The sequence below is a fragment of the Gambusia affinis genome, linkage group LG23 (genome assembly GCF_019740435.1).
Source record: "Gambusia affinis linkage group LG23, SWU_Gaff_1.0, whole genome shotgun sequence".
NCBI lineage: Eukaryota > Metazoa > Chordata > Actinopteri > Cyprinodontiformes > Poeciliidae > Gambusia > Gambusia affinis.
The window spans coordinates 11223392-11248489 of NC_057890.1; the positions used below are offsets into that span (position 1 = coordinate 11223392).

General features: G+C 37.3%; 1 protein-coding gene across 2 annotated transcripts in view; it reads right to left on the reverse strand.

The window, feature by feature from the left end:
• The window catches only part of plxna4 (plexin A4), a 268637-nt gene that overhangs the window by 227909 nt on the left and 15630 nt on the right, over positions 1–25098 (reverse strand). For both annotated transcript variants that reach the window (XM_044108055.1, XM_044108054.1), the window contains exons 2-3: positions 12624–13966; positions 2413–2595 (exon numbers count right to left, since the gene is read on the reverse strand). In XM_044108055.1, the coding sequence (XP_043963990.1) occupies positions 2413–2595; positions 12624–13868 (1428 nt within the window). In that variant the 5' untranslated portion in view covers positions 13869–13966. The remainder of the gene's footprint in view (positions 1–2412; positions 2596–12623; positions 13967–25098) is intronic.

A 25098-nucleotide genomic window follows, 5' to 3' on the forward strand; every position in this document is an offset into this window, starting at 1 on the left:
GGGAGGGGAAGTGTGTAGAAGGGAGGGAAGGATGTAATGGTGGTGTGTGTGCACGCCTATGTTGACACATGATATTGATTGCCTTTGTGGAAGTGTCTGAAAGGGGTCTTTGTCTGAATATACCATATGCATATAACTGATTTTTTTCTGTTTGGTTTCCAAGAAATATTTTTAAAACGTCCCGTTAACAGGTTATTGCAAAGTACAATTTTAATTTGATTTTAAAATGTCTATTTAAAGAAGGGCTATCTAGAAAATCAATTGTTTCTACAGTTTATTCGTGTCAGAATTTCCACATATTCTTGCACACTTATATGCAGAGTCTGCAATCATTTTTAAACCAAATATAAAGTATAAATACAAAAACAAATCAAGTTAATTCTGAATTTATGGTAGCTATTTCCGATGAGGTCCCTTTAAAGACAGATGGCGAGAGATGGAGTATAAAGTCTAGAATATCAATCTGTAGTTCATTTTTATCCCCAATATTTCTTCAGATCTTTAAAATTCTGAAAACCTCATAATATTCAAGATTTCTTAGAACCTCAGAAAATTGTAAAAAGCTTATTTATTTTTAACAATATAATTTTCTGATTATAACCAATAGTTATTTTTATAGACAAAATGTGAATATTAAAAAGGATTTCATATGTCACATATCCATTTATCTAAATATACACATTTGTAGCTTTAGAAAAATTACAACCTAGAAGAAAAGGGTACTAAAGAAAGATATATTTTAGCACTTTACAAGTCATTGATACTCTTTGCTTCAGAAAACTCATATCTAGAATATATAAATCTTTGCAAAATTTCTTCTTTCTGTCTCAGCTCACTGGTCATGCCAATCTCTTATCTGATTTAGTTTGACGGTGTCTCTACAATCTCTGGGTGCATATACCTGTGAGACAGCAATGTAAAAGTGCATAGGGTACCAGGCTCTGCAATACTTTGCACCAGTGCATCATTCCTTTAGCTGTGAAAAGGTCTGCCTCACACAAAAGGGCATAGGGGCATGAAGGCAGTCTAAGGTGGAAGCAACAACACTCCAAAACCCAGCTTATCCTCTACTTCTTAACTCTGAGGGGACAAATCCTGTTTAGCCATGGGCTCTGAATTCGCACAGAGTGTGACATGAGACTTAAGGACAGACAGTTGAAGGTATTAGAAAATGCCCTTGGAAACATTACTAACTTCAATCTTTTTTTCTTTTCTTTTTTTTTTAACCAGTGCCACACTGAACAGTTTGGCTTCCTGTGGTGCCTCGTATGTGTGTTTATAACCTCAACAGTTTATTACATTACAACCACCATCTTTTATGTATTCAATTGCAATTCTCTGTGATGTACCAACAGAGCTGAGAATAATTGTCAAGTACAAGAAAAACTTTCAAAATTTTGAAAAAATAAATCTCAGTTGTAGCCCGTTTTCTCCAGAGTAGTCCATGTTTTTATCTCCACCCCTCTTTACATTACTTTTCACCAACTTTCCCACAGCACTGCTACAATACATTTTATCTTGAAAAAGTTTTTGATTTTCAATAAGTTTTTTGGTTGTCGTTTTCGGCTAAAAATGTTTTCCAAGAAATCTGAGGCCTTAACAAGAGTTTTATTTTGAAATGAAATTTTTCTAACTCATTTCATAGAGTGACTTCTAAAGGCAGTTGGTTGTATGTCATATTATTTAGATGCATTGGGAACAAGGAACAACATTTTTAAAATTGCCTCAGTGAAAAGGTGTGATTTACATGATTCCTTGGAGCTCCATTGTATGCTATTATCAGGTACATAAATTACTTAATAAATTATGCATTTCATCTCATTCTAACTTCTTAATTTCCCTCACAAGAGATAAACTTTGTCTAATCAATTCTGCAACATGCTGATTTGTGCTGTCTAGCAAGTTCTGGAACATGCTGATGTGTACAACAATTTGCCCCCAGTGTTCTGGATTTTATACAAGTCCAAAGTAAAGGAAAACTATAGCGGATCCTCCTGATTCCGGGTGTACACGTGTGTACGCGTAATATACGGTGCCGGCGATGAGCAGGTCTGAAAGATATCAGATGCGCTTGGCAGTAGAAATAAAACCCCCTTAGGGGCTTTTGTGATTCCCTTTCCTCAAAACACACACACATATACACAATTTCTTCTTCAGTAAAGGACACGCACCACCATTCACTCTCCCCCTCTTTCACTCACTCAAGCACACGCACCTTCATGCTGCAAATACAGCCAATTCAGCTGATTTGCCTGAAAGTCAATCTGCCTTTCTACTACTATCCATTCTCCAATCCAGTATTCCCAATTCCCAGCTCTTACTACACATTCTAACAGAGAGAAACCAAATCTCGGCTCCCATTGATTAAACTATCTATAATGCAGTTTACTCAACCCAAAGTGTGCTCTTTACCTTCTTGACTCGTCCACTTTTTGTGCCCACGAAGACCAGTGAGTGGTTCTTGTAGACGTAGGCAATCACAGAGGTCATTTTGTCAATGGCGTCTGTAAAGAGAGGCTTGCCGTGCACCATTTCAGACACACCCAGAGGTGCATTCATGTCGAGCCCACAAAAGTCATCGTCAATGGTTAAGAGCTGCAACAGAGCAAAGGAAAATCACAAGTAAGAAAAACGATTGTGGAAGTGCTTCAAAATGATTTGCAAAACAGTTTTAAGGCACTTTTTTTCCCCAACATAAACTTGCAACAGACATTAAAAAAATTTTTTTAATGTTAATCGCTATTAGTGTGAGTGGAACATGTGTTTCAAAAAGAATTTTAGTTCGATTAAGTTGATTTACAAAGTACAAATTCATATAATTTCAAGACACTTTACAAACAAAATTATTTAAATTCAATCATATATACATTGTATCAATAAAAGCATTTTTTTGGTATTCAGAAATAACCTGAATTCATTAGAAATAAAACTTGTATCAGGTATTCATCAGTTTCTGAAGTTGGAGGCAGCAAAAAATGAAAACAGATTAGAGAATGGAAGAAGACTGCAGTCGGGCTGTGGTTCTTCAAATGAGCCGGAGGCTGCTCTGTCAGGCTCTATTCCCCACCGTCCATCCAATACAACAGAAACTGCTGAAATGCTGGTGCAGCAAGACACCAAAGTGGTTCAAAGTGAAATAAAAAAAAAAAATCTGTGCATTTTCTGAACTCAGGCAAATCACTGCAAAACGTTTGAGTTCACCTCCTGGGCACAATAACCGTGGTATGACTTACCAAATGGGAAACAAACTAAAGCTAGAAAAGGACATAGTAGATTAATATGCTGCTGCTGTCAATACATTCTAAATGGATCAGCAAACTATAATTTATCTATCATGAAATAAACAAATCCAAGGGTATATTTTTTTTTCTTCTGTGGTTAAAAAAATAAAAAATTTGTATTGCGCAAAAGAGAAATACCCAAACTTGTCATAGGAACAAAAGGAATTTGCAAGGTAGCAAAAACTTTTTCATATCAAAAAATAGAATAACACTAAAATAATCCTTTATAGCAAAAGGAATATCCCAGGTAGTGCAAAACAAGCTGCATGAATGATATTGATTTAGATACAAAATTGTTTTAAATCTAAAGCTGCCTAAAGGTTATGAAAAAGTCTGAGGGAATGACTTTGAAGGGAGACAGGTCTAGTTGTTTATGTCCCATTTTCCATTTTTCTTCCTCGAAGTGCACTCTGAGGGGTTCCGATAAATCGTGCAAGGCCATGGTCTCTGCTCAACCTATCACAGAGGGCCATCATCATCGTCTGAGCCCTTAGAACAAGATATACAGGAAATATGGGGTCTGCTTTCATTAGACAAATGGAACATTGCTGGTTAAGGGCACAAGCTGGAGGCTACAACATAGGGTCATATGGAGTGGGATGAATGATTGATATAGACAGCCTAAATGTGGGTCAGACGGATGTCACACAGTTGAAGGTTTGAGATAAAGGTAGAAAATAAAAAGAAGATGGATATAGACCAACACTGACTGAGATTAAACAGAAGACAAATTTCTATGCAGGACAACTTTTCCACAAGTTCCCAAATCTTCCCCCGTCTTTAACCAGAGTTTTTTTAAGAAGAATCTGTTGTCAGGAAAGAACATTTTGACCTCCAAATCCTGCTGTAGTCCTATGTTTGAGTAATGGTTTGCTGATGAGAATCAAGACTAGTCCTTATAATAGGTTTTAACAGCAACCAGTGCCAGTGCTCGGATCTATTCAGTCTTATTCCTCATTTATGTGACAGACCAAAAAAATACACTCTTTGTGTCCTCATCAGTTATAGCTGAGGACATGACAGATTACAGCTCATCATTCCTGGGTTTAAAGGTTAACAGGATCTATCGGAAACAAAACTGAGTACTTGGAAGTATTTGGGCCTTCGATGATTGAATGCTTCCTCCAGAGATAACAAGGTTCCCCTCATTTATTCAAAGATTAATTAATTTTTCAGAGAAAGCAAGTACTTCAAATCATTAAGAAATTAATTATCTAAACTCGGCCTAATTGGGACACACAAAAAAAACCTTGTATGTGAAATTTCTTCAGGTTATCCATCATCTTTATTATTTTTTCACATTATGCAGGAAGTAGACACCATGCTTTTAAAAAAACTAAAAAAATTTGTAGTCAAGTAGCTAATGGCATCACTGTTGACCTTGACTTTGTCTCATGTGCTACCTGCACATTTCTTAAATATTCAAAGATTTTCTAGATGTCCAACAAGTGAGTCAAATTTCAGGAGACATTTGCATCAAAGAACAAACTTTTAATCTATTTTGTTCTATTTAGTTATTTTTGACAAACATCCAAAAAGGAACAAATGTTTGTCCAAGTAAGTAAAGCGTTCCAGAAGATTGATAGATCTATCATAAAGACAGAAGGACAAGAGAAGGGAGTCTATATTTGGGCAGAGGCCAGACACTGATGCAGAATCAGGTCACTCTCAGCCGTATCCATCTCTTTGCTTGTGTCTGGCTGCCAGCACCAACACAAAAAGAGCTCTCTTCTGGACCGTGCAGAGGGATCAGTAGATACAGAGTGTGGAAAAAAAGAGAGCAGGCAGCAAGCACAAGAAAGCTAGAGTTGCTCAATGCGATTAGTGGGGGAGTGAAAGAGATCAGCACTCTAACATTCTCTGATGTATGGCCTAATCTGGGTTTGGACTGCTGTAAGGACTTTTTCTACTCGCTGTAACGTCACCAAATTAAAGGCACACTATCAACTACAGCAACACTTGGTATGTCAAAATTTAACATATTTTTAAAAATATTAATGTACTTTGCTGGCATCTTTTAGTGATGTACTTAATTGACTTATTTCTAGGCAAAAAAAGTGATTTGTAAAAATAAAAATAAAAAATTATTATATTTTTGTGCACAGATTAATCTTCAAAACTATGCGTATAGACAGAAGGAAAGGAATTACAAAAATGTATTCCAGCATGCTTTATGTTGTTTCTGTGACTTGCCAAATGGGAACTAGTATTTTCCTCTGGCCCCGCTGTGCTAAATGACCAACCTGCTAAGATGATTGGAGGCACTGCATAATTCTTTCATGACTAAATGGGTTTTCTGTATTTAATTTTCTAAAATTATGTCAACATTAGATTTTCTCTTAACTCAACAATCCCTGTATGAGTCATGCTGCAGAATTAATAACTTTGTGCTTCTTTACCTGTGAAGGGTTCTATGTAAATTAAATTTGCTTATTAGTTCATACAAGCAACCTTAAAAAAACTGCCATCATGCCATGTAGATTTTATGTTTTTCCTAACCTTTCAAAATTACTGTTGTTTTCATTTTTATGCAAGTTTGTAATTTGCTTAAGTTGTTTTAATGCAGCAATGATGGAACAATTCTACTCAGAAGACCAGAGTTGGGAATGACTGATACACTTTTCTGCATATTGTAAATGCTTCGTTTATATGATTCTTCAGACTTACACTCTCCACCTACTATTCTGTGGCCAAATTGCTGCCATTAAAAATCAGTTTGAGTTTGTTATGAAACCACCAACAGTTGAATGTGGAGTATAGAGCACTAAATAAATTTCCTGGCAGGACTTTTAGCATCCTAACATGGCATCCCACAAGTATATCCTGAGCGAGTGTTTGAAACATGCATAACAGCTGGCACTGAGGACCAGAATTATGAGGTCAAGTGTGATACACTTATGACTACATGAAAGCTTATTTCATGTTTGTTGCATCAAATTGTGTAAGGTAAAAATAACAAGGGAATTTTGGGATATGCAGTTAGAGTTGTATTTTAAAACTGTTCTTTCATTAGATTAATCTTTTTCTGCTTTATGCACATTTCTGCATTATTCAGAAATGTGCTCTCTGCATATCCACACACTGTGCAAAACCTGTCAATAAAAATAACTTAGCTATACTGAAACTCACTCAATAATTAGAGGAAAAAAAACTATAAAGTTTCTGATTTCTATCTGTCTCACAGTTATTTAGTCAAATGTAAGATTTTAAGATGGATTAAAAAGGTACACTAACAAAATGACCATAGCTTGAAAATCAGTACATTAAATGGCATTCATGTGCATAGATTATGCTGAGTACACACTTGTAAGGCTATACGATAAACTTGATTTACTTGTGTAATCTGGAGGCAAAACATGCAAGTAAATCAGCAATGCGAGACAGTCTCATGATGAATTGTTCATTCATGTTTGCTGATGTTTTCAACTGCCAACCATTAGTTATGCAGGTACAACAAATTAATATTTGCAGGGTGGAAAGAATTTATCAAATCAGGAATAAAACAGCATGACAGGGTGAGACATCACGTCAGCAGAGGTGGAAAAGACAAAAATAGAGGAAGGTGTAAGTTTAGAAGATGATGAAGGGAAAAAATCCAAATCACAAATCAACCTTGAAACTGGAAGGTGAGCTGAATTTTATGAAGGCACATCATTCTCCTGATGATTCAGTGTTTTTCTCTTTATAATGCATTACACAGACTTTTACCTCTCCGTGGAAGAGACAACATTTTATTCTTATCAAAAACGAACAGAAAATAAAAAATTTCACCAGGGGAAACAGCCTTAGTGAGTGAATTACATAGAAAGTAGGGGTTTAGTGGATTGACTTGTTTTAATGCATTTCATCTAACAACTATTTATTGCTGTGTAAATGCATTTACCCCTTACAGTCTATCTGTGTTTGTTTTTTTTATTGTGCTTTTTGTCACAATTGAACAGACAAAGCTAGGAAAGAAAGAATTAAAATTTTTAAATTATGACTTTATTAGGGGAAAAGGTTTCTCCAAAACAATGTGGCCCACTCTGGAAAATCCTAGTGCTCCCTAAATCTAATAAGTGCTGTGCCACCCTTAGAGGCAGAGGCTACCATTAATCTTTTGCAATAACTGGAAATTAGTCTTTTACATCACTGTGGATGAACTTTGGTCCATTCTATTTTGCCAAATTGTTTAAATGTATCCATATTGGGATTTGAACATAGACTGCTGAAGGTTTTGGCAAAGGCTGGGACATGGACTACTCTTTAATTCTACCTTTAAAGAGTAGAATTCATGGTTTCATTAAGTCCTGAAGTAGCAAAGTAGTCCCCGACCATTATACTACCACCACTGTGTTTGACTATCAGTATGATGCTCTATGTTTTATTTATAATAAGGATGCAATACCTCCACAGACATGAAATACATTGGAGCTCTGTAATTGATGCCATTTTTGTACAGTCTCTTGCAAATGAGGCCTCCAGTACTTGGGATGTTATTTCAGGGCTTCTTTTTGGGCTCCATACTTCAACTTTCCTCTTATTGTGATGCAGAGGAAAAAATACACCAACACCTAGCAGAGAAAGCTGAAGTTTACACAGTTTTTTTTTTTTTTTAGCTAAAACGGTGGAGTATGACGAAGAAAGCATCATACACTTGTTTAATCACAGAATAACGATATTGTGATTGATTCTGACCTTTAGCAAGTGGTATCATGTAAGGAGATTTAATTAGCGTGCCAGCCAGCGAGCAGAATAGCGGATATGTGCATGGAGTGAGGTGAAGTAGAAAGGGATGGGGGGCAGTCTGGATGTCCTTAATGAATCTGCTAGCCTTTCCCTTCCTGAGGATGTGACCTAGACTGACTCATCAGCCGCAGCAGTAGCCAGTGACTGATTAAGCTCCACAATCAGACAGTGGAGAGATTGAGAAGACCAGCACACAGGTCGTCATCATTCAAAGGCCGGTGAAGCATGTAACCAAACTTAAATAGGAAAAAATTTAAAGGAAATTCAAGGTGAATGCCAAGACAAGACTGAATTTAAAAGCAGAAGAGCTCCTTTCAAATGAAGGGTGATGTCCATGTGTTGAAAGGCTGTTAGAGATCAAGAAAGAGAGTCAAAGAAACAGCAGCGGCTGACTAGAATAATCTAATTAATTGGGGAGAATTCAGAATGTGAAGTTGGTAGCACATAACAAATGTAGAAGAATAGCCTGTGGCATGTTAGTTAATGACATGTAATTAATGATCATTACTAGAAGGGATGAAAGGATGGCCGTAGCCTGTCAGAGACTTGTGAACGACCTTGTAATTTTCCCGTCAGTCTTTGAGGGTGGCAGGTTTTCCTTTGCTGCTTACAGAAATTGTTGTTGTAAGAAATATAGGAATCTGTGAACAGAATCAAAAAGATTGAGACACATAAGGCTAGTATTTTTTAAGAATGTGATGAAAAGAACAGGCAGAGGAAGAAAGTGGCCGAGGATGGAAGCAATGAATCAAGGATGAGAGAAATAAAGTGAGGGAATTTATTGCAATCCTGCTGTTTTGTTGTTCTGTTTTTTTTTTCTGCTGACACAGTCAACATGGAGGGAACAGGCAGCGCCTTTTTTATAGGTCACATGCCACTTCACAATGATCTATGGATGCAGGCCCTTTGCAGACTTATACTGTTGAGCATGCATTATGTGGATCAGCCAAGCATGGCCATTTGAGGCAAAGAGGAAGCACCCCCCTTCACATACACACTTGTTCTTTCCATGTATCCTCTCTCCCCTCTGCTGTACATTCCTTTTCTTCTCTGACTCCCTCTGCTTCTCTCCAGTGATGACTGAAAGCCTCTTAAAGATGGTGTGAAGCATCAAAGGTCTGGCAGGGGCAAATGTTTTATACAGCCCTAACAAAGACAGCAGCCTTGTGTCCAAGCCCACACTTGCTTTAATAGTTTGATTATAACAGACTAAAGATGGAAGTATTATTATAAAAACCAAATATTTAAAATGTTTAGCTTAGGTAAAACATGTAATTTACCCCCTTAACTGTCACCATAAAACACTTGCATATAAGTTACACCAGTGGAACTTACTGGTGTAACTTGGCGATACTGATAAGGGGTTAAAAAATAATGTTACGATAATTAGCGTACTTTAAAGAAGATCACATTTTGTATAATTTTGTATTGTAATATTGTATTATAAGGTTCACGCAGCCTGTTCATGTTTTAATCCTCATTGCTGATCTTTTTAGTGGGATTATTTTTGGTTATACTATTTTTTTGCTTTGTGCGTTGGTAATTTTTCAAAAACACAATAAAGTTGGCAGATTTAAAATATGCTTCTGTAAGAAAAAAACAATGACAATTTTCATCCTCAAAAACAACACATTACAACTAAAGTCTCAAATCTAAAAAAAAAAATTTTACAGTTCATTTACTTCGATATATATTTATAGATGTTTACTGGACTTCTCAGATGTGTGATGGAAATCTGTGTGTTTTAAAAATATTGAGTTGTCCATATTTTATACTTGCATGTGTATCTTCCTCAGTTTTTGTGCTAGAACACACCATCAACAATGTAAAAACATGATGGTGGTAGCATCATGCAACCCATCTTTGTTAGATTTTTTTTGTTTTAAAAAAAATTAAGCCCAACTAAAATTTTTTTTTAAAAAGCCCAACAAATGAGCCTACCCTAGGCTCATTTGTGGAGCCTAGGGTAGGGCTCCACAAATGAGCATTCCCCTCCTCATTTGTGGAGGGGAATGCCTTCCCCTCCACAAATGAATTGTTTTTGAGTTTGCCCATCACAAAAATGTAAAGTGTAAAGTGATAAAATGTGAAAAAATTTATTTAACCCAAACAGAGTACTAAAGTGATGGCATAGAAAATATCCTGGTTCTGCCCGTCATCCATTCCAAAGTATTTAGGACTAACCACAAAGTATGAATATTTCTCTTCCACATCAAAAATGTGTGCGTGTATTTGACTACGCAGCTAGCCCGCTCTAATGAGCCTTGGGGCTGTTCGTCCTCTCCCTAATTGGAGGAAAAACACATCATGTTCAAAATATGATGCTGTTTGAAAGGTTGAGAAAACAAAAGTGTAAGAGAAATCACGAAAAGGAGGACGGGGTGTGAGATAGCAGAAGATACTGAGCAATGAAGGGGCAAGATAAAGGGGAGTCTATTTAATACAAGTCTCAGTATCATCTTAGCGCTCTCTCACACCCAGCCCTGACAAGCTGTCCCGTCATTAAAAAATAATAACAGCTGTCTGTACTCTATCCCTTGGTCTACACTGTAAAGGACATGAAGACTGTCAATTTGATTGTACCAGATCCTTAAGAATTGTATGCTGGCCAACGGCCCAAAACAGTGTGTGGATCTTTTTCTCTGACCAGATGCTGACTTTAGTGGCAATAGGAATGATAGTGTTTTGCAGTAAAAAAGACCTGCCTGTAAAAAAACACAGGCTAACACTAGCGCCTAGCCTAATGATGCATTTTTCAGACTCTAACCGCATGCATGAGGTCAGATAAATCTTCAGAAAAAAATAATAGGGTTTGTGAATATATTTTTCTATACTGCTATTGTCTTTTCCTGTACTTAATAAGGCCTCAAAAATAATGAAATATAATATTTTTCTAGACAGTAACAAGGTGCACACTAATTTATATCTCAGATATAAATTAGTGTGCACATATTAAATGATATATTAAATGAATATCATATTAAAATTACATGATATTCATGTAATTTTCTGATTCCTAGAGCGTTTTTGAGAGCAGGAACCAAAAAAACCAGCCTGTCATCCTCCATTCTTAAAGCAGCATGGCATCTTAAATGTGTAAGAGTGAACAATGTGTGTTTGTGGTTGTTTCTGCACAATTTGAGAGTCATTATTTTAAAGTACGTTTCTGTTATGTGTGATATAGCATTTCTGTTCATGCCTCATTTAATGTAGCAGAGAAATTAATTTGAAAGTAACAAGCAAACATTCATAAACACAAACTATGAGTCATTAGCAAAAGAATCATGCCTGCATACAAATCAGATTAGCTTTGATTGTTCAAGTGCAATCAAACAGATCATTCATTACTGTGATAAAAATATACATAATCTTTACCCCCATTTAAATAAGCCGTTAAAAAATATATTTTTATGTAAATAAAAATGTGGATTAAAATGAAACAGACTAACTTTTTCTGTCTTGGGACAGAATTTTATTTTTTTTGCCCCACTCTAACTATGGTTATTTTTTCAGGAGCCAAACCTGCACCTACAGACATTCATGAGTGTCAGAACTCATCTATCCCCTGAGTCCGGTGTCACTTGTTCAGCAGGGTCTAATTTATGCACTGACGTTAGTGCAATGTTTAAATGGCATCATTTCTCACCGCTAACCTCTTTGAGCTACCTCACTCTACTCTCCTAGCCGACAGCTCTACCCCAGGCATGATTTATCAGGCCCTCAAGCTGCAGACAACGGCACCCTGGCACGTGTGCTGTGCCAGAGACAGATTAATAGATTAACACAGTTATTTGAGAACCAAACACAAGTGGGGTCAACATCATAATGTCTCAGAGTAGGTACATGACTGAGGTCAGGAAATATGTTCTCACCACCATCAAGATGAAATTTATATCTCAGAGTTATGGCTATGGCGGAGTCATCACTTCCTGGATAATAGCATTTAAAATTACTTCATACAGTTATACAGTTTTGATTGAAATGGTTTTTTATTCTAACTATTTAGCAGCATCAAGAGAAGAGTAGTTGGGGAAAGAGTGGCGGTTCCTGGGGAAGGTAGCCCAAGCATCCAATACCCAATTTAACCTTATTTGTTATGTGCGCAAAGAGAGAAATCAAATGAACTGAACCACTGAATTTGTAATGCTGTTATGGAGAATAGAATTATGGTAATTTGGCACACTGATCAGCTGCTCTGTTTAAGGGGTGAGCAGATTCAAACAGGCAGTGGATGGTTAACATCTCATTGAGACTGGAGGGATTATGAACCCACTGAAGAACATTGTGTCGGTAACTCCCCTTGTGCAGCAGAGCTCGTTAGCGAAACATTGGTGAGAATTACATCTAATATTCCCCAGAGACACTTGCATATAATTAGAATAACTAGAAACAATATGTGAATTGTTTTTTATGACCAGTTAAGTATATTTTAAAGATGCACATACCATGCTTTAAATGAAAAAGGAAAATCAAAAATCTTCAAAGAAACCTTGAGAAATTACAATGCAGATTTCACTTGCAGTGCAGAATATTCTTAGATGTCTAACAATTGTTCTGAAATTCCATCATGTCAAACAAAAATTTCACATTTGCATTTTGTTCTAGCATACTCACCGCACTGCTGCAGCGAACATCTTTGACTTTCAGCCAGGCCAGATCTAGTGTGCCCTCTCCCTTGTAGCAGGACTGCAACCTTTCCTTGATTTTCTCATTGATCTTTCGAAGTGAAAAAACACACAGAGCAGAGTCCTGAGGGGCCTGCCTCGGACGTCTCTTCTGACCTCTTGAGAAGATGGCAAAAAGCACATCGTCATCTGGGGCCATGTCCAGTGAAGGTGCAAGGATGGAACCAGCTTTTGATAAGTAGGCTGCTTCAAGTAATCTGTACTCCACATTGCCACTTATGCACCCTATTGGGACCTCGACGTACGAGATGAATGCTGTGTCTGCCTTGCAAAGGCGAACTATCTTGGATGTGTATACTTGTTCCCGACCAGCAGAAGAGGAACCTGTGGTCGGTCCACCTCCCATTTCGGGCTGCAAAGTTAGGAAGTATACAAAGTTCCCGCTGGCAAAGCCATAAATGTAATATATGTCAAAGTCAGGGATAACTGTGAATGTATCCGAAGGAATCTTAATCATAGAGGCCACAAACTCATCATGGAAGACGTAGGCAAACATGCCATCTTCCTCAGAGTTTCTTGCCAGTTTTCGGCTAGAGATGGTAGGGAAGTACTCTGGTTTACCATCGACTGCTGTGGCTACAAACAACATATCTGGAGAAGCATTGCCATAGGAAACAATGACACCAAACACAGAGCCGCTCTCATTCACACCAGAGAGGTAGTGCTCTTTCTTGTGGAAAGGCTCTCCCAGTTTGAAGAGGTCATCTAGACGGAGGAGTTTGCAGATGCCCTGGTAGAGGCTGCCACAAGCCAGCAACCGGTTCTCCCTGTAGTCCATCAAAAGCATTTTGTTTACATTGTTGGTAAGTGTCAGTGGCTCGCTGCAAGGCTGAACAATACGTGGTGGGTAGCACTTGCGGTTGTCTTCATCTGGACCAGTCTCATGGAACAGTTGAAGCTTCAAACTTGGAGACAGTTTGTATATGCGATTAACTGCTCCCAAATAAACGTTGCCATTGCGATAGTCCACAGCAAGATGGTTAAATGTCCACTGCGGGTCCTCAGCATAAAATGAGGCATACCCCTCCTCTTGGAGCAACGCTGTGATCACTTGGGATCCGGCACTGTGGGCCTGTGGGGCTTGCACCACCGTTTGTGATCCCGCAGGAAGCACCAAACTAAACAGAAAGCAGCATAAGAAAAAGTAGGTCCGTATTTTTGACTGAGATGTCATGGCTGTGCTGATGGTTGGTCGGTTGAGGAGAGGGACAGAGGCACAGTCCAGTACCGTTGCAGGATCAAGCCCGTTTTGAGATGAAGGACATTATGCACCTATGGAGAGGAAGAGAAAAAAACAAGTGAAATCTGGGAAATAAACTCAAATATTACCAACAAATTACTTTTAAATAAAGTGGTCCTTGCTCTTACTTCATCTGGTTAAATCATCAGATTAAAACAGAGCAAATTATAAGTTTTAAACAGGTATACACGTCATGTGTTAGAGACCCTAGAGCAATCTATACTTGGATCAATGACCTAGACAAAAAAAGACAAAAATTAAATGAAATAAGATAATTTTTGTTTAATCTGTTGCTTTGTGTCAAACTATTAAATGAGGTACAGAAAGTGGGACAGAAATGCATTGTCTCAACGGAGGTGATCAGCATGGCTCTGCACCATCTTTCTGCATGGACCTCCCGTCTCTCTCCATCTTTATTTGCCTTTCTGCTCCAGCTTTCATGCCCCTAATTGATTCTCCCCTTGGAGTAACAATCTGCATGCTTTGGCGATTTCTCTCTTGTCTCCCAATAGGGCAGCTTACCTGCTGACACTGCTAGCAAAGAAAAAGGACCATCTTTCGCTCTTTAAATTACCTACACTCACATATCCACACACAAAGAGGGAGGTTTATGAGCCAAAGAGGAACAATTAGGTTGGAAATGCTGGCAGTTGCAAAAATAAGCTTCCCTTTAGACCTAAGGTCATTTGCACAACCTCCCCATTACCAATACAACTATTGTAAATTCACACTACTGAAGGCATTTTTGTAAAGCATAGAACTACTTGCAATCAATACATCCAACAATCAACATAAGGGATAATCTAGCCAAAAAAAGATTTATCAACATTAATTTAATCTCAAATAACTGGTTTTCACATAAAATTGATCTTTGTGAATAAATACCGACAAGAGGAAAAACAATACACCACCACAAATCATAAAGCTATATAAAAGCTTTTAAGCTTAATTTCTAAACAAGAAAGCACAAAATTTATTATCATTGCAATGGTTAGACATCATGAACGTTCCTAACCAATGACTGCAGACAATATCCAGCATTATCTTTCCACAGATCTCATTTCAGGGCACATACAAACAATCATCAGGCATGGTGGAGGAAAATGCAACCTCTCTACAGAATTAACACTCTCAATTTCTCCATGAAGACATAGAGAGCAAGAGCAAAGCAGAGCGAGCTCACAGCACATAAGAGGTCCAGGGCTGATGATGAGAGGAATACAAACTGATCCAGAGATAGGTGAGGCATGTTCAGATGTGTGTGCAGAGAAGCATCGTTAGCATAGCAGAAACAAAGGAATGAGGTTGCAAGGTGAGAAAGAATGGAGACCAAGAGAGTAAAATATGAAATAACTCTGCAAGGTACATAAATTAATCTGAGACCCAGATTGGAAGGTTAAACCTGCTAAGTAAAAGTCAAAATGTTTGATTAAAGATTAGATACAGCATTTAGTAAATGAATATATTTTCAGCTAACTACAACCAGTTCTAATGTGTTTTTAAAAGAGAAAAATATCCATCGCTTTCTTTTCTAATTTATTTTACCAATAATACTCTGAAAAGTATGGTGTGTATTTTTATCGAGTCCCCTAGCAACCCACCCACTACTTAGGGTTTTTGGGAAGTGTCTCTTACAGCTTTGGACATCTACAGGCTGAATTATTAATGAATACTCTTTGCAAAATGGCTCTAGCTCAGACTGAATGGAGATAGTCTGAACAGCAATCTTTCCACATTTTTCCCAAAAGTGGTAGGTCTACTTTGACTAGGCCTTTTTGCATTAAATATGCTGTCATTTATCCTGCTGGAATTTGGACCTCAACCACATTCAAATGATTCTTCAATCTTTAAGACCAACTTCCCGACTCACATGGAAACTCTGATCAGCTTCTATGTCCCACTGAAGAAAAGCATCTACAGAGAATGAGTACCATGTTGTACCACAGGGATACATCATGTGGAGTGCTTTTTTTTTGTTTCACGCAGGGTGATTTATAGATACACTAAAAAGTTACACTTGGTGTCATCTAGTCAGAGTTACATTACGGTTTAAACAGAGGACCTTAGGAAAGTTGGAAAGCTGCAACCTTAAAGACTGTCAGCAGGCTACTAGAATATTAATTTCACATTGAGAAGATCAATGGTCAAGCAAATCTGAGCTGACATTTTCCTGCAGGTGAATAAAAACAGGAAAACAGCAAAAGCAAGGGAATCTGAGAAATTAGACTAAAGGGGATAAAGAGTGAGCCATGATGATGAAGGGAGAAAGGGAGCTTGGTAATCCCTTATATTCACCTATTTTCCTGTGTATAAACACAAATGCATTCACACTCAGCTTACAGCTACAAACTAAAAAACACACTATAAAACAACAAGACAAAAGCTTCATGCAGATTCCCTTGAGAAATGCAAGTTTGGCAGTTGTAAAGCATTAACGCTCTAAAAACACCTCATCAGTGATGCCCCTGCAAAGGCAGAGTGTCTGCCACATAAATTTGTTGCTGAGACGCAATTATCCTCACTGGTGGAAAGGAGGGGGGGAGCTCATTTAACTGCTGTTTGCCTTTGCCTGCTAATCATCAAACTCCATTAATTAAAGCTTGCTCTGGTTCTGAGGATTTATACATCAGACAAGATGCACATACACACGCACGCACGCACACAGACATAAAGAGGGACTGAGATTCTGAAGCATAGTTGATCTTTAATTTCATGTGCTGTTAGTGTCTGACTTTTTCTCTGCTCTTTTTGCATTCTTTATAAATTCAGGTGCAATACTTGAGTTGAAAAGGAGGAACTCTGATTGTTCAAAGCAAATGCAAATTGACGGTACAGAAGCTATTATTTTACCATCATAAAATAACAGTTTTGTTCACTTTTGGAAAAGTGTGACACTACACGCCAACCCAGAAAATATATACAATAGGATGTAGAATCCAAAGAATCTGGAGGTTCTGTGATGCTGGTGTCATTTCTAACCAATGGATAAATATAATTACATGATAAATTAGGAATGAGGAGTTAATAACAACATTTTGGTCAACATTTTTTAACAAAATGGTGCAATACAATGCACTCTAGGAAAAGAAAATGCAAAAAACATTTAACATACATATTCTTTTGTTTACATAGGTATTTGAGTAAAACCTGTACTCCAATAATTTGGAAGACTGGAGAATAATTTCTAGATAGTTTCTTAGCAGTGACATTCCCGTGGTCTTCTATCTTCTTGCAGCCTTTACTAACAATTAGCTGATCTTTGTGTATGTAGTCAGTCGACTCTTGTTTTATCATTTATTTGTGTATCCATGTGCCACCATTTCCTTATTCCCAGTATGAGACATTCCCACTCATTCTTTTTAAATGCATGACAGAGATTGCCCTAAAATACTGCAGCATTTTTATTTGTGTAATTACCCCACTTCTCACCCTCTCATCTCATAATCCTGGTTTACTCACAAGGCTGGCTTCCAATTAAGATATTTTGTGAATTTTTTTGTTCTTGTTGTGAGAAGGTAAGCTGTTTCCAAAAGAAATTGGCAGTCGTTTCATTTCCTAGTAATTTCTCACATATAAACGCTTCCTCCATCTATCAGACCATTCATAGGAGGGGGTTACTTTGTTGAAGCCTATTTGTCGTCTTCTTTTTTTTTTTTTTTACCGTCATCTCTGGTGGTAGCTCAAATGTTGCCAAAGTAAAATGGTTCCTGTCACATCTATTATGTGTTTTCTGATTGTTGTTGTGCCCAAAATTAGCCTTTCAGGCATCAAAGTGCTTTCTGTGAAACAAGTTATTTAAAATGGCTTTTGAGCTCCCAATGTTGGTTGTGTTTTGTCTGTATGTGAGTAAAGTATTTCCCCTTATCCAACAGCCTAGATGACAGCTCTTCTTTCTGTTTGACTGAAATGACAGATAAGCATCACTTGATTGACATATGAAATATTTTCTCTTTTTTGGCAACGCTCTTTTTTTCCTCCCTTTGTAAGCTAATTGATGGCTTTTTGAATACATAAAAACAAAAAGAAAAAGTTACTTAAACTGTATTCTTTAAAACAATGTAGGGTTTGAATGCCGCACAAAGAGTTTGAACACAGTATTTTTACTCTTGTGTTTGCTTTATACTGTGTAGTATAAAGCAAACAGTATACATTGTGTATATTTTTACTTTAATAAAACTGATTTTGATATCATAAAAAACAATGACTTGATATTTTTATTATGTCAGCTTATTGTGTCAATCTATTTCTTTATGCTGAGTTAATTATCTGCAAGATAGTTTTGGTTGTAGTAGCACAAGAGGAAGCTTGACTTCAGTGGTACCAACATATCAAGACACCACAAAATATACAGAAACTGACACTAAGGAGAAATAAATAAATAAGCAAAACAAGAAACAAGGAAGAACTAGAAGGTAGAGTTGTGTGTCCCAGATCTGGGGATGCAATGATTGGAGTAGACTCCTGACCTCCTCTCCATCCCACCAAAACTCAACCAAGTCTGTCTGCCTGCTGTGCTTTGGCACACAGAGTAGTAAATCCTGCTATGAATTGTAGCAACCCACCAGGAATGCAGGAAAACAAAGTCCCTGAATGGCCTGGAATATCCATAGAAATGCATGTTTGTACACATGCCTCTCAATCCACAAACACAAACATGACACCACACAGCAGAACACACTCCACCACAATTCTGCCTCAAGTACACACAAATCTGGCTATGTCACAAAACAGAATTTTCTGTTTATGTAACAAAAATATTACAAATAAATAATACAATTAAGCCAAATAATTTCACAGCATGTCAAAATGTATATACTGTGCAAAAAAATATATTTTTTTCCTGGAACGAAAATGCAAACGTCAATATGTCATTTCCAGAGAATAGGTTTCACTTTTACAGTAGACACAAACAACTGTTTTCATTCATAAAAAATATATATATATACCATTGCTATTATTAGCAACAGCCAGATGTAATAGTTATGTAGGATAATAATTGGGCAGCTCTTTCATTTAAAAGACAACAGTTTAAGTCAGGGGTTTTCAAAGTATGAAAGGGTGAGCCCCCCTTCAAGGAGCTTAAGGCCTGCTGCGCCTCCCCCCCACACCCCCGTGGAGGGGGGCGGAGGGGGGTGGAGTTGTAAAAACTCCACCTTCAGCCCCGCTCTGGCCAAAACCAGTGATGTCATAGTTACTTTGAAAAAGTAACTTTAATTGGACTACTGATTACTCCTTGAAAAAGTAACTTAGTTATATTACTGACTACTTGACTTGGAAAGTAACTAAGTTACTTTCCAAGTCAAGTAGTAACTAACTGCAGGAAAGTAACTAACTGCAGGAAAGTAACTAACTGCAGGAAAGTAACTTTTTAGTTACTTTCAGCAGCTGCTAACAACAACACTCTGCCTCCTGTGAAAATCACATTGATCTTTGCCAATTCTTAATTGTAAGTTATTTTATAATGGTAACATAAACAATGTGTCTCCATTGATAAGGTTGAACTGAAGAGGAGATTGTACAAAAAACAGTACAAAAAATAAAAAACATGAGTAATTTGTGTGGTCCACTGTTGTCTGGAAAACTCTAAGAAGAATTTTAAAGCCCCCCCACCCCCCAGCCTCCAGATTCTGCGTTACGCCCCTGAGTTTGATGTCGCAGCACAGAGCTCCTCCTGCAGCTCCACAGCTCAGATGGCTGCGACACTTATCGTAATATTAATAATTATAACGGTGCTAACTTGCCATTATAACTATTGCCAACTACGGACACGTTTATTCGTGGCTGTTTTCACGTTTATTGCGCTGTTCATATTGGTCTCGATGTTTGCAGTTTTCTGGAGCGCAACGTGAAGCTCAACGTCATTCAGAGGTAATATATTAACTTGACATTAACAAAGACACAGCGGGACGGATCATCCGGGAAATGATGAACAGGGAGAGACGGAGTAAGACTACGTTAATGACAGACAAATTCTGGGATTTATTATGAGTCTCTGATTATTTCCAAGCCCAAATGAGCAACTTCACGTTCAAAAACGAGCCCAAAAAGGCGCAACCCGCCGCTCATTAAATCTGCAAGCGACTTTTAAAAAATGAAGCCCAAAGCCGTTTATAATAATCGGACTTGTCGACAGAAACTCAAAATAGTTCCAGTTTTTCCACCAACAAAATGCGCATCTCCCTCCATTGTTTACATTTCTGTCGCATAGAGACGTCGGTCACTCGACAAGACGAGTAGAGGAAATATGATTAAATAACAAAAGAAGATAGTAACGCAAAAATGATTTTGATAAGTAACTGTAATCTGACTACTGGATTTGAAATAGCAACGCGTTAGATTACTGGTTACTGGAAAAAGTGGTCCGACGTCAGTAACGTTACTGACGTCACTGGCCAAAACATCCTCTAAGGGGGAAAACATTTCCACTGATCCCCGCTCCACACGCGCACACGCGCACCCCACAGTACCAACTTTTTCCTAAATCCACAGAGTTGATCGTGTGCGTAAAAGACGTTTCTCTCACATCAGTAGACAGCAAGCAGATAGCTTTTCCGGTTTATTTTTTCCCTCGCACCGCGCCTCCCCTAAAGTGCTCTGGCGCCCCCCAGGGGAGGCGCGCCTCACACTTTGAAAACCGCCGGTTTAAGTAATGACTAGGGACAGAGTAGGTCCAACAGAAGCACCACAAAACTGACCCCTGTCGATACAATAAATATGGCAAACTCACTGCTTTCAGAAAAACAGGAGTAGGGGGGAAATGAGGACACAGAAAATAGATGGCGGGTTGTCCTTGGTGTTTACATCAAGACGTGGATTAGCAGCATGGATTACTGTCGCAAGATACCCTGTCAAGATCAAGGTTAGGAGGTCTAATCCACCACAGAGCTATTATTGCAGTGAAAGCCTTCAGATTGTACAATCAACTGGGTATATGTCAACTAAATGCAAGAACACAGCCTGAAAGATGCACATCATGTCTACACATGTAGCAATCAAAAATGTTTACAGGAATCAAGATGCCTCAATGACAATTTATGAATAATTTAAAGCAATATTTGAGTTTGAAAACAACAATTTCCAAGGGAAGTCATCTGAGTGTTTACTCAGTTTATTCCAAATATACTTTTCTGTCCACTAGAGAAACAGAAAAGTAAAAAGACTTTATATCTCAAAACACTTTTCTTTTACATGTAATCCTTCATTAATAAGAGCAAAGTGACAAAAGAATAGATTTAACATTGAAAGAGAAAGATTGGTCAATTTTGTACCTCTCTAAAACAAGATTAATTTCTAAGGCAACCTTGTTTGGTTTGCTATGGCAACAATACACTGATTCTGAAGTTCAGAGAGAAAAACCACAACCAGCAAGCTCTGGGAATGAACTCAGTCAGCTTGATTCAAGTCTAACCTGATAACCATTTCAGTAAACATTTCTCTTTCAGTCCACACAAAAACTACATAGTTTATGCTTTAATCACTTGTAGACTGGACTATTGTACATCAATGCCATTTTTTTCTGAAATGCATGACAAAATAGTTGCAACAATAAAAATTTGAATCTTAAATTTTTTTTTTTACAAAATCCATAAAGTGGGCAAAACAAATTTTAAAGTGTCCAGAGCATGGATCACCTGTTGGCTTCATGTTAACGTTTCAGTTCCTTTTATTAATTTATGAGCTTTTGCCAGTCTTCTCCATCTCATCAGAAATCTTGACTTACAGAGCCTTCAGAATTTCAGTAGAAGCAGGTTTTAAATATTCCTGGGACATTTTAAAGAAGCTTAGTGAAAGTTCAAATATTAAAGGTATTAAAAATTAGGGTAATGGCAAGGAGGCCTTCCTTCATCACCAAAGAAACTGTAAACATGACACTAGAGACAGGCAAAAAGCTGTTCGGAAATCATGACAAAGCTTTGCTGCAGAGCCAATAAAAAAAATCCATTGATTATTGGAAAGAGTAAAAAAAAATTGGCATGCAATTTTTATCAAAACAGAAACTCCTTGTATGCGCTTTTAATATTTTCTTTTTTCATTCAACTGCGCTCAGATTTTGACACTGCTTGCAGTCTTTGTTCTTACATATGGGAATTACAAATCCTCCTTTGTAGGATAGAGTTCAAATGCACTTTGTTTTGTCATCATCAATCTTAGTATTGTGACGGTGCAGTATCACTGGTTAAATTGCACTCAAACAACTTTGTGTTTCACAGTAAGTTTACTCAGTAGGTTTACACACTGAGACCTCCACACTCACATTCTTGGCTCAGGCTGAAGTGGGTACTGATGTGGTTTGTGATTGGTAGTGTGTTATCTGTGCAGATCTAGATCTCTAAAGTCATTAATAGAGTTGAAGGATTGCCATTAGCACCCCATTCTGACTGTGTTAGAGATTATCCGAGTGCCTGAGAGGAAGGAATCTCAAATTTGGCATAGAACAACAACAACAGAGAACCAGTTATATAGTGAAATTAATAAATATCTGATCGTCAACATCTGATCATATATGACAAATATTCACTCATGGATCTATAATGATCAATCACCATCAAACAAATCAAGACAATAATTATATCCCAATCTGGATACACTAAATGCAAAATGCTAAACTGCGGTTAAAAATTACACCTACCCAGTATGATCTCTCCTTTCAGGGCGGTATTTTTAGAGTGAGATTTGTGGTAATGTTTTCTTTAGCAGCCTTTCGTTTCCTCGTTACCCAATTTTCTCACTTCTTTTTTTAACTGGTTTGAAGCATACTTTTTCCCTATCAAGACAGACCAATTGTGAGTTGTTGTAGCCTTGGAGGTAAAATGACACAAAAAACTGAAAGAAGGCCAAATAATACTGTATTTGTGTATGACTGTATTTCAGTGACTGTATTTCAAATAACCCTAAGGTTATTTGAGTTTGCTTGAGGTATACGTCTACTGGGCTTCTTCACTTGTTTCTTAAATACAAGTCAACTCTGATCTAAAAGACAACTCTTAACCTTGCAGCTTACATATTCTTCCCTCGAGAGATTTTTGACCCAGCAATGTTATATTTCTGCATCAACTCACAACCATAAATATTATCATAAAACTTCCATTTAGACATACAGATGTACCATGTTCACCTTTTCGATTCAGCAATATCCAGACAATATAGTCACACTGCAAATAGTAATAAATGAAGCTCCAATCATAATAAACAATTCACATAGTGGAAATAATGTTAACGAATTAAGGGAGAAAGTTGAAAACAACACAAAATGAGGCCCCAGAATCAAAGAAAATAGTTGGGACAAAATGCAGATATCAAAAGGAGCTTAGGCTAAGAACCAAATAGGAGAATATATTAAAGGATACACCACACAGACAAAAGCACCCGTGCAAAACGAAAATGCTTTACTGCTGTACATCATTACATTTCAGGAGTTAGAACTATAATCCACCAAAGCATTGCCTCTAAACACAACAGCCCAAGAACATGGAAGTTAAAAAAATAACTTAAAAAAAAAAAAAAGTTACGTTTTAATGTGGAGTTTCTTTAATTAAATTTTAGCTTCTCCAATTCTGGGGGTAGTAACCAGAACAAAAATATAAGAAGACATTGTTTGAAATAATAATATTCCCCATTTAAATTTGGAATTGAGCCAACAGACAAGCTAAAACAGAACAGCAGGGCTTGTTTACACTTGTATTTAAAGCCTACACTCTCAGTGAGGGAATGAAACATCGGAGCATATACACAAGTGTGTTTGAAAAGAAATTGACAGTTAAGACGAGTTTTGTTAAAATCAGAAGAAAAAGCAGCAGCAACTTTATCTCTTCACCCATAAAAATGGGTCAGACTAATTAAATTCAGAAGACATGAATAACACCGTTTAATTTTCTGTATAAACATGCCAGACTACCTTTAGCTTGAAGTCCCAACATGTAGACATAATGACAGGGCTTCTGGGAGAAGATGCGGAGGAGTTGTGGACCAGGTTCAGACAAGTTTAAGACTACTGGTGCCTTGAGGGACAGTGCAGACAACTTTCACCGCATTATTTGAATAAATCAGCATTGGGCAAAGGAAAACAGTAAAATAAAAAGTGAATGTCACTGCAACAGAACTTAGAGAGATCGGTAAAATACAGCAGAAATTAGTGCTAATACAGACGTACATGAATAAATGAGTGAGTGAATAAAAGGGTAGTTTTGCTAAAAGCACTTACCCATCAAAAAAATCCTTAACACATTTATTATTCCAGTATCAGACATCATAAAAAGGTGTTAATTTTCAACTGGTTTGAGCTCGCCAGGGACCAGAACAAAGAAAAAATAAACAAATAAATAAAAAAAACATAATAACACGCTAAAGAGACTGCTTCTGAAGCAACCCTCAAGCAAAATCAGGTTTTTTGACAAGTTCATATTACAAGATTAGACTTGCCTAGGCTCAAATATCTTGTGACAGTTTGTTTTTAATGTTCATCCAGATTTTAGCTCCTTCTTTCTAAATCATGCAGTAACAGCAGGTAGCTGCTGAAACAGACTTGACCTCTGAGATTAACTTCTTAGACAGGGAGGCTTGATAAATCTGAAGGCTTTGTGGGATGATTATGCTAAAAACGATAAATAGCAGTTTTAATGCATCTCTAAATCTGCTTACACAGCTTTTTTAATGACTTTGTAGTTTCACACAGACTTGGATATAAATCATCAAAAGACAAAACCAAAAATAGGTGCTAAACTACATGCAGGTAAAGGATCAGAATGGTTTCATTTTTTTTAAGTCACTTTTCCCATTTCGTACACCTTTCTATAAAACACCAGCAAAAACCCAGAGGAACACACAAATCTACACTAAAGTAGATCACAATGCACATCTGTGAGCCTCATCAGAGTAGTGGATGATTTGGTTTACTCAAAGCACGTGGATTACGGCTTTCCTTTATAATCCTTAGAAGACATGTCTTTAAGATGCCAGTTCTGGCTTGTGATGCACAGCTGGAACAAGAATAGCTGCTTGTTCCATTATTAATCTGTTTTTTTTTTTCTACTTTACCATCTCCTCAGTTCCTATTGTTCCACTAAGACAGAAAATACTATTTATTAAGGGAAATGCAAACCAGTAAGTCATAATTATGACATCAACATTTAACAAAATGGCACTTGTGTCAGTTTAAGTGTACTTT